Genomic DNA, 15,572 nt, shown 5'->3' with positions numbered 1-15,572 from the left:
TATAGTACCAAAAAGACAGGTTTCTGTCGGCCATCGGAAGTCACAGGAGGAGGTGTTACTTACTGGTGATGACACTCGCACAGTGCTAATGTTTCCACTAAAGGGGGGCTGAATCCTGTCCAGACCTGACTGCAGGAATGTTCTGGAACTTTCTTCTCCTGTGTTGTTCCGGAACTCCAGGACGGGAATGTGCCTGTCTTGTCTTTAAGGAACAGGTCTGGCAGGGGAGAGAGAGAGAGAGAGAGAGAATGGTGGAGGGTGTAAATGGATGGGGGTTGGAGAGAGAAGATAGGTATTGAGAGAGAGAGAGAGAGAGAGAGAGAGAGAGAGAGTGAGGTGGGGGGGGGTTGGAGAGAGAACAGAAGGATTGTGAGTGTGACTGGTGGTATCCCTGAGAGACAACTCCCTCTTCAGACAGTAACTGGCATTACTAACTAGCTACCTCTGAAACACCTCTGAAATGTCTGAAATGGTTGATGTCTAAATATGGTGGACTCTCATTCACTTTCTATGCAGTAGAGTAGAGGACAGTGCCACAAATAACTACCACTCAAAATATGACCTGAAACCATTGTAGTGATCCTGCAATCCCACTGTATAACAGCTAGGTTTCCATAACTATAAAATCTACCATACGTAATCAGTATGGATGGACACTACGGGGTCTTTTTGTTCATGTTGTTCTCACTGCCGCACACATGTTACAAACACTGGTGTTTTGGATACAATTCCTGCAATAAGCTACAATAAACAATTCTAACTTGTAACATATTTGGTTGAAAATGGATACTATATGATAAAGTCACCACATACAGTAATTTTTTATCATCCTGAATCTGATCAGTTTTGATTATGCGTTAGAGAGAGAGACCCTCTCCTGCTGAGGCTGAGCTCCCCAGCCCTGGTTGCTATGGAGACCAGCCCGACCACAGCAGCAGAGTGGTGGGCTGCAGGCTGGAGCTATACCCAGTGCTGAATGGGGAAACACACACACACGGAAAACCGACACACAAAAACCCCTCGCCCACTTTCATCAGCCAGCCGATCTTCCTCTTTCATTACCACATTTGAGGGTGCTTGTCAATGTATATATTACATGAGCCGACATCAAGGCCCTGTAACAGAAGACTAATGAGATGAATTAGGTGGGCTATTATAATAACCCGATTATAACAATAACAGTACATGTTGTGGGTTTTGGAGCTGCTCCAAGGTGATTTACTGTAAATGAAAGAGATGGAACAATAATACTTCATTGGGTTGTTGAGTCTCTAAGTCTGAACGTCTATTTTGGTCTCCAATAGAGTTACTCTTTTAGACAGTGCAGACTCCCCGGGGATGGTTCTCTTCCTGTTCCTGCAGGGTACCAATAATATTTGCTTTCTTCTGAAGTGTGCACTCGTTCACTACTTCCCACAAATCTGAAAGCATTGGATTGCTGGAGGCGTGAGCTAGAGGGATTTTCCACTATATTTCTTATACCAGCCATTTCCTTTCAAATCAGTTAAGGGAAGTGAACAAGTGCACACTTTGGGAAAAGGGAGGGATAACTGGGACGTAGCCACAGATGTCCGTGTTGTGTTGCGTTCTCACATTACCTCACCCCGGAAACATGCCACACAGACCCTAACCTCGGGGCCCTGGAATGTGTGACTCAAATCACCCTACCACAACTGCGTGTGTGGAAAGAATGTATTGTTCACATATGTAAGCGATTCAGAGAATATTGCTGTTATTTTTTATTTATTAAATGTTCAATTGAGAGACTAGGAGCACACATTTCCACAGCCTGAAGTGAAGAGAGTACAAAATACAAATCACAGTTTCTGCCCAATGCTGCAGCTGTAGAGCCATTATCATTGTGCAGAGTGGGAGAGGGTGGTGATAGAGAGAGGGAATGAAAAAGACAGAAATATTTATGACTGTGGCATGAAACGCTAGCAGACTCCGCATGCCCCTTTTCTGTGGGGTTTTCCAACAGACTTATCACAAAGCCTACATCACCTGACAGCCTACGCCCATCTCCTCCTCCTCCTCCTCCATTTGTGGAACACAAAAGGAATCACAAAGCAAGAGCAGCAGCGCATTTCAAACTGTCCTGTGTTTGTGGTATGTAGGCAGGCAGACAGGCAGGCAGAAAGACAGGCCGGAAGGGACACAAACAGGCAGTTACTGACTGTTACTGATTTCCATAGACAACAGGGTTTTGCTTTGCATAAATAAATGCTGTTGTCAGCCTGAGGGGCAGCAAACCATAAACTTGGTTCCTTTGGAGGCTAAGGCAGGCAGGCAGGCATCTCACGTTCAGGTAGCTCTTCTGTGGGGAAAACAGTAGGCTTGGTTTAACTTAAAACACACCACCACCAGCCATCACACCATTGTAGTAACAACAGGCACTGTATAGGTAATAGTGTGCCCTTTGGAACGGGCCGGTGCCATTTGGGAAAAGGATGCGTGGTGTTGATGTTTAATGTTGCTCTTCGGGATGGAGGATTAAATTCAGCCAGCCGGCAACAGTGAGCTCTGACTCAAACCTGATAATAAAATGATGCTGTGGAAGAGGAGCATAGCCCACTTTGTCTGCATTCCCAAATGGAACCATATTCCCTATCAAGTACAGTACTTTTGTCCAGGACCCATAGGGCTCTAGTCAAAAGTAGTACACTATGTAGGGCAGGGGTATTAAACTCTTACCCTACGAGGTCCGGAGCCTTCTGGCTTTCTGTTCTAGCTGATAATTAATTGCACACATCTGGTTTCCCAGGTCTAAATCAGATTAGAGGGACACAATGAAAACATGCAGTGGAATTGTCTTCGAGGTCCAGAGTTGAGTTTGAGGGATATAGGGGATATGGAGCCATTTGGGACACAGTGTCAGTATCTGAAAAAAACACAACAAAGCCCCCATAAACACTCTCCAGATGGCTCTGATGCTTTGTCAACAGAAACAACAGAGCCATCGTGGACGTCTGTGTCTTCGTCCCAGTTATTTATCCTTTCTCCCAAAGTGTGCACTTGTTTACTTCCCTTAACTGATTTGAAAGGAAATGGCTGGTATAAAGAATATGGTGGAAACTCTTTCGAGCCATCCACCAATCCAATGCTTTCAGATTTGTGGCAAGTAGTGAATCAGTGGAGGCTGCTGAGGGGAGAATGGCTCATAATAATGGCTGGAATGGACTCAATGGAATGGTATTAACCACATGGTTTTCATCCATTACACTCTATTCCAGCCATTATTATGAGCCTTCCTCCCTTCAGCAGGCTCCACTGATGAGTATTCAGGGACAGATGACCGTATGTATAGACCTTGGCATGATTAACTGGAGTAATATAAGACAAATTCTGATGTCTGAATGTATGACTCAAGCTATACTTATACTTACAAATGGATTTACCAAACAATGAATCCATCTACACACCCTCTTCTTCTTTCTTGTGGTTTCCATGGTGCTAGCTCCAATCCTGTCACACCACACAGTACAATCAGCACCAACGCCACCCACACACAGACACCAACTCATGACATAATCAAGTAAAGCAGGTCAATTATAGAGCAGATGCCTCAGGTATGGAAAATCACTACAATTAATGTAATGGATGACTCAGGTGATAACTACAAGCTACAACAAACAGTACACTCTCATTCTCCTGCAATCAATGTTGCCCTCTATAGGGAGACATCAGACATTGGACTTGCAACCCACCTGAATGAGCAGGCTAAAATACTTTTCAGATATTAAATATCTGTAATTGTTTTATTCTCTGTAGTTCAGATATAGTAAAAAACAAACATGTATTTATTATTATGTTGAATGTATACCCCTTGGCAACACGCTTTTGCACATGTGCTTGTGATGCACAGTAAAATCATGTTGATTCCTGTCGGGTGGATTTATTGGTAACACACAGGAAGTTCTTATTCCACCACAATAAACCAACACGTGAGAGTTCACTAATGTGAAACAAACTCAAGTGTGTGAAAATGGACGAAGAACAAACGGTAGGTTGTACAAGTAGGACGTGTTAAATTGTTATACCTGCCAGATTGATCTGAAAAACATGTTCTTGTTGTAACGTCAGTGGCTAACCTAGCAAAATGTTCATTTTTTTTTTTAGCCACAAGCAAACACAGTTGGGATTGAACATGTTTAAAGAACGTGCAAAACAAAACGCTTTTCAAACGCAAATCTTTCTTTTTCCCATGTATTAGCAGGTAAGGTAAAGCATTTAAGAACCCCTTAATGGAAGATTTTTTACCATAGGCGTGTAGCAGCTATAGTAGTTACAAATATATTAACGGTGAGAACCAGTGGAGGCTGTTGAGGGGAGGACGGCTCATCATAATGGCTAAAACGGGGCAAATAGTATGGCATCAAACTCACGGAAACCATATGTTTGATGTATTTTATACTGCTCCACGCATTACCATGAGTCCGTTCTCCACAATGAAGGTGCCACCAACCTCCTATGGTAAGAACTGTATCAACGATTTTTATTTTATTTTTATAATCGGTGTCGGCATTTTTGGTCCTCCAATAATCGTTATCAGCGTTGAAAAATCATAATCGGTTGACCTCTACTACAAACCACTTGAGTGTTGCTTTAGCAGTATGCTTAGGGTCATTGTCCTGCTGGAAGGTGCCCCTCAGTCCTATTCTCAAATCTCTGGAAGACTGAAACAGGTTTCCCTCAATTTCCCTTTATTTAGCTCCATCCATCATTCCTTCACTTCTGACCAGTTTCCCAGTCCCTGCTGAGGAAAAACATCCTATAGCATGATGCTGCCACCACGCATCACTGGGGATGTTGTTCTCGGGGGTGATGAGGTGTTGGGTATGCACCAGACATGGCGTTTTCCTTAATGGCCAAAAAGCTCAATTTTATTCTCGTCTGACCAGAGTCCCTTCCATATGTTTGGGGAGTCTCCCACGGGCCTTTCGGCGAACACCAAACGTGTATGCTTATTTTTCTTTAATCAATGGCTTTTTTTCTGGCCACTCTTCTGTAAAGCCCAGCTCTGGAGTGTACAGCTTAAAGTGGTCCTATGGACAGATATTCCAATCTCCGCTGTGGAGCTTTGCAGCTCCTTCAGGGTTATCTTTGGTCTCTTTGTTGCCTCTGATTAATGACCTCCTTGCCTGGTCTGTGAGTTTTGGTGAGTGGCCATCTCTTGGTAGGTTTGTTGTGGTGACATATTCTTTCCATTTTTTTAAATTATGGATTTAATGGTGTTCAAAGTTTCTGATTTCTTTATAACCAAACCCTGTTCTGTGCTTCTCCACAACTTTGTCCCTGACCTGTTTGGAGAGCTCATTGGTCTTGGTGGTGCCCCTTGCTTAGTGGTGTTGCAGAATCTGGGGCCTTTCAAAACTGAGATCATGTGACAGATCATTTGACACAGATTGCACACAGGTGGACTTTATTTAACCAATTATGTGACTTCTGAAGGTAAATGGTTGCACCAGATCTTATTTAAGGGCTTCATAGCAAACTTTTCAGTTAATTTTTGTCAACATTTTTATTTCTTACACAAAATAGTCCAAATTGGTGAAGTGAATGTCCATTACGTGAAATCCAAATAAACATCCATTTAAATTGCAGGTTGTAATTGCAACAAAATAGGAAAAACGCCAAGAGGGATAAACGTTTGCAAGGCACTCCGTTTGCATATTTCTTTTAGGGAATGCCTACTCTGAAGTGTGTGTAGTGTAATTACTAATTTCGCCCTTGCGCTCCTTCTAAACAACACATTTTTTACAACTTGCAAAGGGTAAAGTCTACAAAACTTTGATCACTCTGTTAGTAACAGATTCTAGTTTGGGAAACAGAACTGTATTGAGATTAAATGTTTCATCGATGAGAGAATTTGTAGAATGTCGGCCAAAATCCATCTTGCTGCATTTTCTTCCACTGCCAGACACTGGGCTTTCTCTCACCGCCTACTGGTGAAATATTGCTCTCATTGTTCTGTGACTATGCTCTCTCCATACTGCAGCATCCCTGATTACAGTTCCTATTCACCTGTGTGCCTAATAGACGTATGACCCAAAATATAGTTAGTTCCCTCTAGAGTACAAATTTAGTGAAATATGCAAAGTATATAGACAACACAACAACCACACAAGTAGTTCAAAATGGGTCCTACAGTCTCGTTAGTATGGCCCTCAGTTACAATTGTTGCCGCAGCTAGCTACATGCTCTCATATGTTGTTATGGATCAATGGACCTGATGTCTCTGTGTGTATTTAATACTATGCATAATGTGCCATATAAAATTGGATTTGATTATAGGGGGGCTACAGCGATATCTGTGGCCAGTGTGGAGAGGTGAACTGGGGGGTGTCGGATGAGGGTCGGTTCTACTGCAGGTCCTGTCATAATGTCATCGAGGTAAGCACTCTCATTTAACTACTATTCAAGATTGCTTCATGTTGAAGTAGTCATGGGCTACATCCCATATGGCACGGTATTTCCTTTTTGGTGCACTACTTTGGGACCGTAGTCCTATGTGCCCTGGTCAAGGCAGTGTACTAGTCAATAGGGTGCCATTTGGGAGGCACACGTGGACAACCATTTATTTTTTTTTTTTCCTCATTCTCTACACAGAGAACAAAAGAAGTGGTGGATACAAACACTTTTATGGTTGGTACCAGCAGAGTGTCCTCCATCTCCAAGGGAACCAGAAGGAAAAAACTAGGTTGGTCTCCACTCTCCTGTGTCATTAATTCCTACAAGCAAATTATTTTGATTTGGGTTTTTTTGTTTGTTGGTTCTGTATGTGCCTGACTTATTTGTGACTGTGTTTCAGAGCAAGGGCGGGAGTGGATGGTGTGTGAGGGCTTTCAGTTCATCCTAAAGCACCAGGCTGAGGCTCTTCTGGCCATGGGAGTCTGCCCACAGTTCAAGGTCTGTCAGAGGGAGCACAGAAGGGCAGTTTCCCGGACAGAGATTAAGCCTAGTAGTTAGAGAATCTCTATTGAAATGTTTAATCTGTCTCCGAGAAACCGGAAAGTAAAACCAAATGAGGCTATTTTACATCAATGTAAAGACACTCGACAAGTTCTGTAATTGTCTTGTATGGTCTGTGTTTTGTAGGATGACGTGCTGTGTCAGTTTTGGAGAATGTACCTACAGAAGAGTCGACAGGCCTACACCAAGAATCCTGTGCATGATGGGAAATTTAGACTGGTCAGTATTCTCATCACTTCAAGCAAAATGGCACTTTCTGATGAAGTGACGAAAGCCTTCCCTGTCTGTTATCGCCCCCTTGTGGTGGACGGTCGAGTCATTCACTCAATGTGTTTTTAGATTGGATACGTTTAGTTACACGTTTGCAGCACTCAGATGATAACTGTACACCTACACACACACACACCTCACCCTCCTTTTGGTTGCTGTATTGTTTATTTTGTGTGTCTGTCTCTTGTCTCCCCTTCTTATTTCCACTCTTTTTCTTGTTGCCCTCCCTAGCGTTCTCAGGGCTCTGGGGAGTCGGACGGTGCTCCGGAGTCGTCAGTGATGAGTGACTCTATGATGTCTGCCTCTGAGACAGACGGGGATGGAGATTGGGCAAGTGGAGGAGGTTCTGTCTCAGGTACAGTAAACAACACAAGTATGCTGAACAGCCAATGTACCTATGCACACTAGCCACACACAGTGATTATATATGTGAGTGTACATGCATCTGTGTGTGTGTGCACGCTAACGTGTGTGTTTTCCAATGTGTGTGCATGCTCCCCAGGTCACACCAGTGACGGAGCCTCCTCGGTGTGTTCCGGTTCTATTGATGCCGTCTCGTACCTGACCCCGCGCCAGAGGAGGAGCCAGGGGTTGATGAGCATGCCCAAGACCCTGGCACTGTGCCACCTGGCCCTGCTGTGGGCCAGAGAGGCCATCACATTGGCAGACCTGCTCAGGTTAGGGCCAAGTGGAGGTGGCGGAAACATGAAGTAAATGTTCACATTAAGTCTCAAGCTTTGCGTCCCTGACTATTGAGTTGCTCTCTGTGCTGGGCAGGTTTGTGAATGAGGGCCACATCCCCTATGTGAACGCCTACGAGGACTTCCCAGAGGAGATGAAGCTCTACGGCCGAGACTCACTCATCTTCAGAGTGGAGGTGAGAGCTCACATTAGTTGTTGATTTATTGGGGAAAAGATGTGCTGAGTACAAACTAGGCGATAACACGTTAAAGCAATTCCACTTTTGTCCATCGTGGTCCTTGACGGAATACAAACAAAATAAAAGGACTGTAATCTTTCTGCATCACACAGCATAGGACAAATAACGCAAAAATGAAAGATACAGGAAAATAAGAGTAAAGTCAACCTATTGTGATTCCGTCCTCCTGGACTCTAAATGCATTATACATTAATAAATCTACATCGTTATCAATTAAACTGTAACGCTAAGATGGCCTCTGGGCCAGACCTCTGTCTTTACATTTCTGATGTAGCAGAGGCATAAATGCCTTTCAGTCATTCAGCTACTCAACAAAAATTAGCTTTGACTTGTCCCCTTTTTTAAAAACACCCCTGGACTGAGACTGTTTAATAGGCGTTCCACAACAACTTCCCAGTGTAGAAGACTGAGTACCGTGCCATACTACTTCCTGTTGGCGCACTGACTCTCCGTGTTGTGGCCGTGTCGAGTGTGAGACACAGCTGTGTGTAAGCCTAAGTAGTCATGAGCAGTACTACTAATGGTATTATAGATGTGGTTAAGCTTCATCTAGGCAACAGATTCACTGCTTGGAATTTGTGTACTCCAACATGTGTTCTGGGGGGGTGCATTAAGCTGATGGTGACAGATGTGGTTTTGTTGTCAGACCACTGTACCACGCTACTCTCATTGAAACATGTATAAAGACATCAGAATGTTGGCTCAGGTGCAACAGAAACTGCTGCTTGTCCCCACATGCCAATACACCTGTTGTCTTGAAGTCTTATCCTGATCCTCCAAAGGGATTCCTTGCATAGAAGACCAGATTAAATCTGTGCGTCTGTGTGTTCCCTAGTCTATCCCCTCTTACAGCCACCTGCACAAGGAGGCCCAGACCCTGGCTGTGTTCCTGGAGCTTCCCCTGTTCCCCCCCATCACCCTGGACTGCCTGCTGCACCCCTCCCTGCTCACTCTCCGCTACCTCACCGAAGCCAACCTGCCCGGTGGGTCTGCCAAGCCAACAACACACTCTTAACTCTTTTGTTGTCCGTTGGTTAATTTGTGTCAGTCACTTTAAAGAGGAGACACCAGTTGTTGTTTTTTTGTCTAGTTGTTTATACCTGTTCCCCTTTTACATTTATTTATTTTAACTTTACACAATGTGTAACTCCAGTCTCAACACAAGTTATTCCAATCAACCAGTACTTTTTTTTTCTTCAGATGAGCTGCATGACTGGGTGTGCAGGATCATGAAGAAGGCTGGAATGGAGTCGTCCGTGACCTTTGAACCCATGAGGTCTAGATCCTCTCTCCCACACTACGATGTCCAGGCTGCTGCCCTGATCATCATCGCCATGAAGCTGCTCTTCAAACTAGACGACCACACTGAGTGGTAGCTATGCCGTCTGTTAAGTAGAGAGAGGGAGAGAAATGTATTTAAGGGCTTATTCTCACCAAATAGTCATGTACTAACAATTTACATGTACTAACACTTTACAATTCACATTAGCGACGGGAATGTTACGAGATGACAAGGGGTTTGGTTGACGTTCTTGCTTCGCCACTCAAAAGTACCGTAAATGTCACAGTAACCACTAGCCAGGACTCAGAAGGTTAAGCATTGCAAACTATTCTCCTAGCTAGCAACTAGTTAACGTTAACCAAGCAACTCTTCACACATCTACCGTTTTACACTCTTAATTACTGCAACAAAACCATGTTACACTTGAATAATTGAATAATGCAACGATTCACAAGCATGGGCAGACAGTTTTATTTTTTGTCTGTACACACCACATGTTATCTTCAAGACAAACACACAGATGTTGACTTATGTAGTCAAATTAGGTAGTATCGATGTAAAAAAAAAAAAAAAAAAAGTTTGAGTTTACTTGAAATCGCCAAGTCTAAAATATAAGGAAAATGTCTACTCTATACATTTCAGCTGTTTCAAAAACATTGCTTTGCTATTACCATTGATGCTGTAGGAATGTTGAGCTCAATGAGACAATTCTGTTTACACTGCCGTGCTTGGAGGGCGGCAACTGTCGGGTGCGACCTCCAGAGGAAGCACCCGAGACGTGTAAACTTGTGAAATTCTCACAACAGTATTGTCTCTCGAGAACCTCTGTACCTTTTGCTATCGTCAATTTAAAAACGGTCTCACTCCAAGGGGTTTGACAGTGCATAATACAGATTTTAACACTACATTGTAGACCACTCGGGTAGTTTTGAGACACTATGTAATCATAGTAGGCAATTCTAGTTCACTATATAGTCTGTCAGCCATGTCAACATTTTACCACAGTCTTAAAACCACGATGTTCTTTAGGAAGCTCAATATAGACTGGAACATCAAGTCTGCATGTCCCTGGTCATGTAAACAGTCGCACAGAAATGTCATAAATAGGGCCTCCCGGGTGGCGCAGTGGTTAAGGGTGCACAATTGGCCAAGCGTCGTCCGGTTTAGGGAAGGCTTGGTCGGTAGGGATGTCCTTGTCTCATCGCGCACCAGCGACTCCTGTGGCGGGCCGGGCGCAGTGCGCGCTAACCAAGGTTGCCAGGTACACGGTGTTTCCTCCGGCACACTGGTGCGGCTGGCTTCCGGGTTGGATGCTCGCTGTGTTAAGAAGCAGTGCGGCTGGTTGGGTTGTGTATCGGAGGACGCATGATTTTCAACCTTCGTCTCTCCCGAGCACGTACGGGAGTTGTAGCGATGAGACAAGATAGTAGCTACTACAACAATTGGATACCACAAAATTGGGGAGAAAAAGGGGTAAAAAAAGAAATGTCATAAATAGTTTAGGTCACTATGCCGACGCAAGATATTGCACTTTGGTGATTGTTTTACTACTGCTCATATCTAACGCAGTTCTCCTGTTTGTGTTTTTAGGGATTTATCCAATGATGCAAGTGACAAGAACAAGGAGAACCCAGGTAAACCTCATTCACTTTGGTGTGATAAGTTAATAACCAGCCCTCCCTGATGGCTGATATAGATGTGGATTTTTTTATTTTGCATCATTGAGAAGGTATTGATCTGAATAATCTCTCAGGAGTCTTGTGTGAAGTTGGCCCAAGGCTATAAGGAGTTGCATAGTACATACAGAGGAATAAATTAAACAGTTATTTACATGTGTTTAAACAGTTATTTACATATGTGTCTGAAGGGGTTTTAGCCAATGGAATGCCTTTAAAGGCAGTAAATGCTGTTTCTAATGTTCTGTTTAACATTTCACATGATCTTATCTTTTTCAGCACAGATAATCATAGTTTGTATTGTCCTACACATTGTGATTTAATGCTTTTCGTAAAGAGCGGCCATTGAGGTGTGGTCTTGTCTTTGGGACGGGGAATGTTGCATGTACTGTTTGTCTGCATTCCTTTGATTTCTGACTGCCTTTTTTCATTCACTTCCATTTGACAGCTTAGAAGTGAGAGTAGATTACATGGCTGGGCTGAAATATTTGGGTGATTTAGAAGCGCTAGAGTTTCCCCTTGCTATTTTCTGTGGTAATTAAAAAAGCAGATGGAGAATTCTGACTTTTTTTAACCTTTTTTATTTAACTAGGCAAGTCAGTTAAGAACAAATTCTTATTTTCAATGATGGCCTCGGAACAGTGGGTTAACTGCCTGTTCAGGGGCAGAATGACATATTTGTACCTTGTCAGCTCGGTGATTCAAACTTGCAACCTTTCGGTTACTAGTCCAACGCTCTATGCTGCCGCCCCAAACTTCTCTTAAGAAGTATAGCCAATCTTTATGAGACTTATATGAAGTCCATGAGTTCCTAGCCTGTTTGTTTGCAACTAGTTAGGAAATGGACACTTATTTTGGGAAGTCTTCTCAGTTGGACATTCCAAAAGTCAAGTGTCCTAAATTCTGTCTGGCACTCATCCCTCTCTTTATGTGCGACAGATGGGAACCGCTTTAACCTGAGGTGGTGGTACAGGGCAATGCAGACTGCCCTGACCACAGCTGCACGGAGACGGCAGGACAATATAGCCAGGTGAGACACCTCACTTTTAACTGGCTCTCTCTTTAAAGTTGGCTGGGCAGATACTGTGGTCTAGTGGTAACACATCTAACTGGGGTTCAATTCCTGTACCACCCTTGTTACTGTCTCCCCCTTTCATCTATCTATTTCCTCTATTTCATAAATGTCAGTATATAGAGTAAATGTATTTACCCACTTAATTTATTTCTACAGAAAGTATTGGAAGCCCCAGAAACCTCTATATACCTCGAAGAAAGACAAGTCGGTCGTTCTCAAAAGGAGACGTAGGTGTCACTCATATCAGTCTTTTCAGATAAAGAAGAAAAACGGACCTGGCTCATGTCCACTATTTAGTGTATGGCAAATGGGCTGTAAAAAGAGCTGGCACAAACATGCTGATGTCACTCACCGGCCTATACAGTACCAGTCAAAAGTTTGGACACATACTTATTCAAGGGTTTTTCTTTATTTTTATAATTTTCTACATTGTGGAATAATAGTGAAGACATCAAAATAACACATGGAATCATGTAGTAACCAAAAAAGTGTTAAGACAAATCAAAATAGATTTTAGATTCATCAAAGTAGCCACCCTTTGCCTTGATGACAGCTTTGCACACTCTTGGCATTCTCTCAACCAGCTTCATGAGGTAGTCACCTGGAATGCATTTCAATTAACAGGTGTGCCTTCTTAAAAGTTAATTTGTGGAATTTCTTTTCTTCTTAATGCATTTGAGCCAATCAGTTGTGTAGCCCTATTTGATAAAAGACCAAGTCCATATGACTGCAAGAACAACTCAAATAAGCAGAGAGAAAAGAGTCCAAATTTGAGATTTTTGGTTCCAAACGCCATGTCTTTGTGAGACAGAGTTTTAACAGGACAATGACCCAACACACCTCCAAGCTGTGTAAGGGCTATTGGACTAAGAAGGAGAGTGATCGAGTGCTGCATCAGATGACCTGGCCTCAACAATCACCTGACCTCAACCCAATTGAGATGGTTTGGGATAAGTTGTACCGCAGAGTGAAGGAAAAGAAGCCAACAAGTTTTCAGCATATGTGGGAACTCCTTCATGCATTCCAGGTGAAGCTGATTGGGACTGCCAAGAGTTTGCAAAGCTGTCATCAAGGCAAAGGGTGGCTACTTTGAAGAATCTCAAATATTTCATAGTTTTGACATCTTCACTATTATTCTACAATGTAGAGAAGAGTAAATATAAATAAATAAAATCTTGAATGAGGAGGTGTGTCCAAACTTGACTGGTACTCTGTCATTCTGCTTTTGCTAATCTCCCTTTTCTCCACCCTGATCTCACTACTCCCCTTCTCTTTCCCTCACCAACTAACCACACCCTTTTCCCTCACCATTTCCTGCACCCTCACTTTTCCCCCTCCTTCTCCCTCTCCAGGTATTGCAGAGCAGCTCCAGTTGAGTTTCCAGAAACTGTCTGGTTCCCCTGTGGCCCCACCATCCACCCCTCCCTCCAGCTTCTGTTTCCGCTGGGGTGAGGGGGGGGAGGAGGTCTGGGACGGGCCCAGCTATCACCACCTGACCCTGGACAGCAGCGTCCGGCAGAGAGGGGCAAGCCTCCAGCCCGCCAACCCAGAATACTGGCACCCAGCCCTGAGGGCCTGCAAGCCCAGGTAAGGCCCAGTACCTGGCAACCTAATCCTCAGCTTCCAATTGGCTCATTCATCCCCCTCCTCTCCCATGTAACTATTCCTGAGGTTGTTGATGTAACTGAGAATGTGTTCTCAGTCAACTTGCATGCAAAAAAAAACAACCTTTAAGGTAGTCAGTGATGCACAAAGTAAACCGCAGAGTCAGCTTAGACCTCTGCAACAAGCATACGATTTAACTTCTCTGTTGATCCCGCAACTATCAGCTTGCAGGAGTGGGAAGTGTACCCATCTTGCATCTAAGTTAATATTTCCCTTGTTGGGGTTACCCTGAACCTCACCTAAACATCCTAACTAATGTCTTTTTTTTCTAAACTATGATAGCCCTCTCACAAACATACAGTGCACAGTTACCAGACTGCTGAGAGCTTGTGGTGGTTGTATATGCTGGGTGAAGGAAAGGGGGAATGTAGGCCTGTGTTCTCTCTCTCCTCTGATGGGGGGCCTGTTTTCACTGTCAGCACTGATCAAATCTACCAAGCGACTCTTTCCTTTTCACCTTCCTCAGTTTGCTGAGGCTGAATCCTATAGTGATTGGCAACTGCACCCACCATTAATCTACACCTGGGGTCTATGCTTTTAGTTGTGGAGGCCGACTCCCTTCTAACCTGCCCCACAAGGGTTCCACTCTCCATAGGGCGTATCTAAACCATCCCTTTTAATAAAACCTAGTTTCAGCTAGAGACCGCACTGGCTATGGGTTTTCCCAGCATGCATAAGAATGCTTTAGGGAAGTTTTCAGAATTTTGGCAGACAATGTTGAGATGCGACTTGTGAATATACATATAGAAACCAAACGCACAATGACAAGCTTTAAATATGTTCTGGATGAGAGGACCAGGATGTCTGTCGTATGTTGTTTGCACACTAGTTATTAGCAGTGGTTAATAGTCGCATGCACAGGGGCGTGAGACGTACTCCATTTGCAAATCTGCCAACTTTTGGTTCTACTTGCAGAATTTCCAGTGCTCCATAAAAGTTAAATTCAACTCTCTCAGAATGGCCTTTACTGCACACCTCACAGGGATTGCGCTGCACGAGGCACACAAAGGGCCCGGGTCATGTACCTTCTTTAAAACATTATTGGTCATGTTTTCTTCCCCCCCCCACAGGTTTTGTAAGAGCCACTATGCGGAGGTAGAGGTCACTCTCCCCAGGATGTACGTGTGGCTGTTGGACCTCTTCTCCTTCCTCCTGGGGGTTAAACCTGGCTGTGTATACGAAGAGGTACTGAAGGTGGAGAGGTGCTTCCTTGGGAGCAGCAAGTCCCAGCCCAGGGCAAGAGCTACGCCCAGAAAGACACAGCCCAAAAAACGACACAAACAAACCAGTAAAACATGTTCTCGGTGACTAAAGAGAGAGTGACTTCATCTGGAACAACTGTCGATTATTTATATGGTTTTTGTATCAATGCAAATTGATTGTGCTTTTTTTGTACAAATTGTCTCATTGCATTGCCAAGGATGAATGGCAATGCTCCTGTGATTACAACGCAATATGAAGTTTATGAAAATGTACCTTTTTAAATTATATTAAACTGTTCTGTTATTACAATGTTATAAATAGCCATGTGTTGCTCTGTTCATTAAGGAATGCCTGACATTTTAGGCTAAGTACAAACTGTTCCGTTTTTAATGTGATGGACATGTAATAGGTGTTACCTGCCATTAGTGTGGTTTTGGAATACTTTGTTCCAAGTCTCAGGCACTTCTCTTTACGAAACTGGTATGTTTC

General features: G+C 43.6%; 1 protein-coding gene across 2 annotated transcripts; it reads left to right on the top strand.

The window, feature by feature from the left end:
* Positions 1 to 3,915: 3,915 nt before the first annotated feature.
* On the top strand, positions 3,916 to 15,394 carry taf1b (TATA box binding protein (Tbp)-associated factor, RNA polymerase I, B). 2 transcript variants are annotated; one of them, XM_064990705.1, is made up of 16 exons: positions 3,916 to 4,003; positions 4,120 to 4,216; positions 6,295 to 6,393; positions 6,610 to 6,700; positions 6,812 to 6,909; positions 7,099 to 7,191; positions 7,474 to 7,597; positions 7,745 to 7,919; positions 8,020 to 8,119; positions 9,018 to 9,165; positions 9,383 to 9,554; positions 11,055 to 11,098; positions 12,080 to 12,170; positions 12,372 to 12,442; positions 13,568 to 13,802; positions 14,951 to 15,394. In XM_064990705.1, exons 4-16 carry the CDS (start codon positions 6,643 to 6,645, stop codon positions 15,186 to 15,188), a joined length of 1,647 nt encoding a protein of 548 aa, XP_064846777.1. In that variant the 5' UTR covers positions 3,916 to 4,003; positions 4,120 to 4,216; positions 6,295 to 6,393; positions 6,610 to 6,642; the 3' UTR covers positions 15,189 to 15,394. The 2 variants fall into 2 exon arrangements, with proteins under 2 accessions (XP_064846777.1, XP_064846776.1); XM_064990704.1 differs by lacking the exon at positions 4,120 to 4,216 and having other exon boundaries at positions 3,918 to 4,003.
* Positions 15,395 to 15,572: the final 178 nt, after the last annotated feature.

The sequence above is a fragment of the Oncorhynchus masou genome, chromosome 16 (genome assembly GCF_036934945.1).
Source record: "Oncorhynchus masou masou isolate Uvic2021 chromosome 16, UVic_Omas_1.1, whole genome shotgun sequence".
Classification (NCBI taxonomy): Eukaryota; Metazoa; Chordata; class Actinopteri; order Salmoniformes; family Salmonidae; genus Oncorhynchus; species Oncorhynchus masou.
This window is presented reverse-complemented; position numbering and strand designations above follow the sequence as displayed.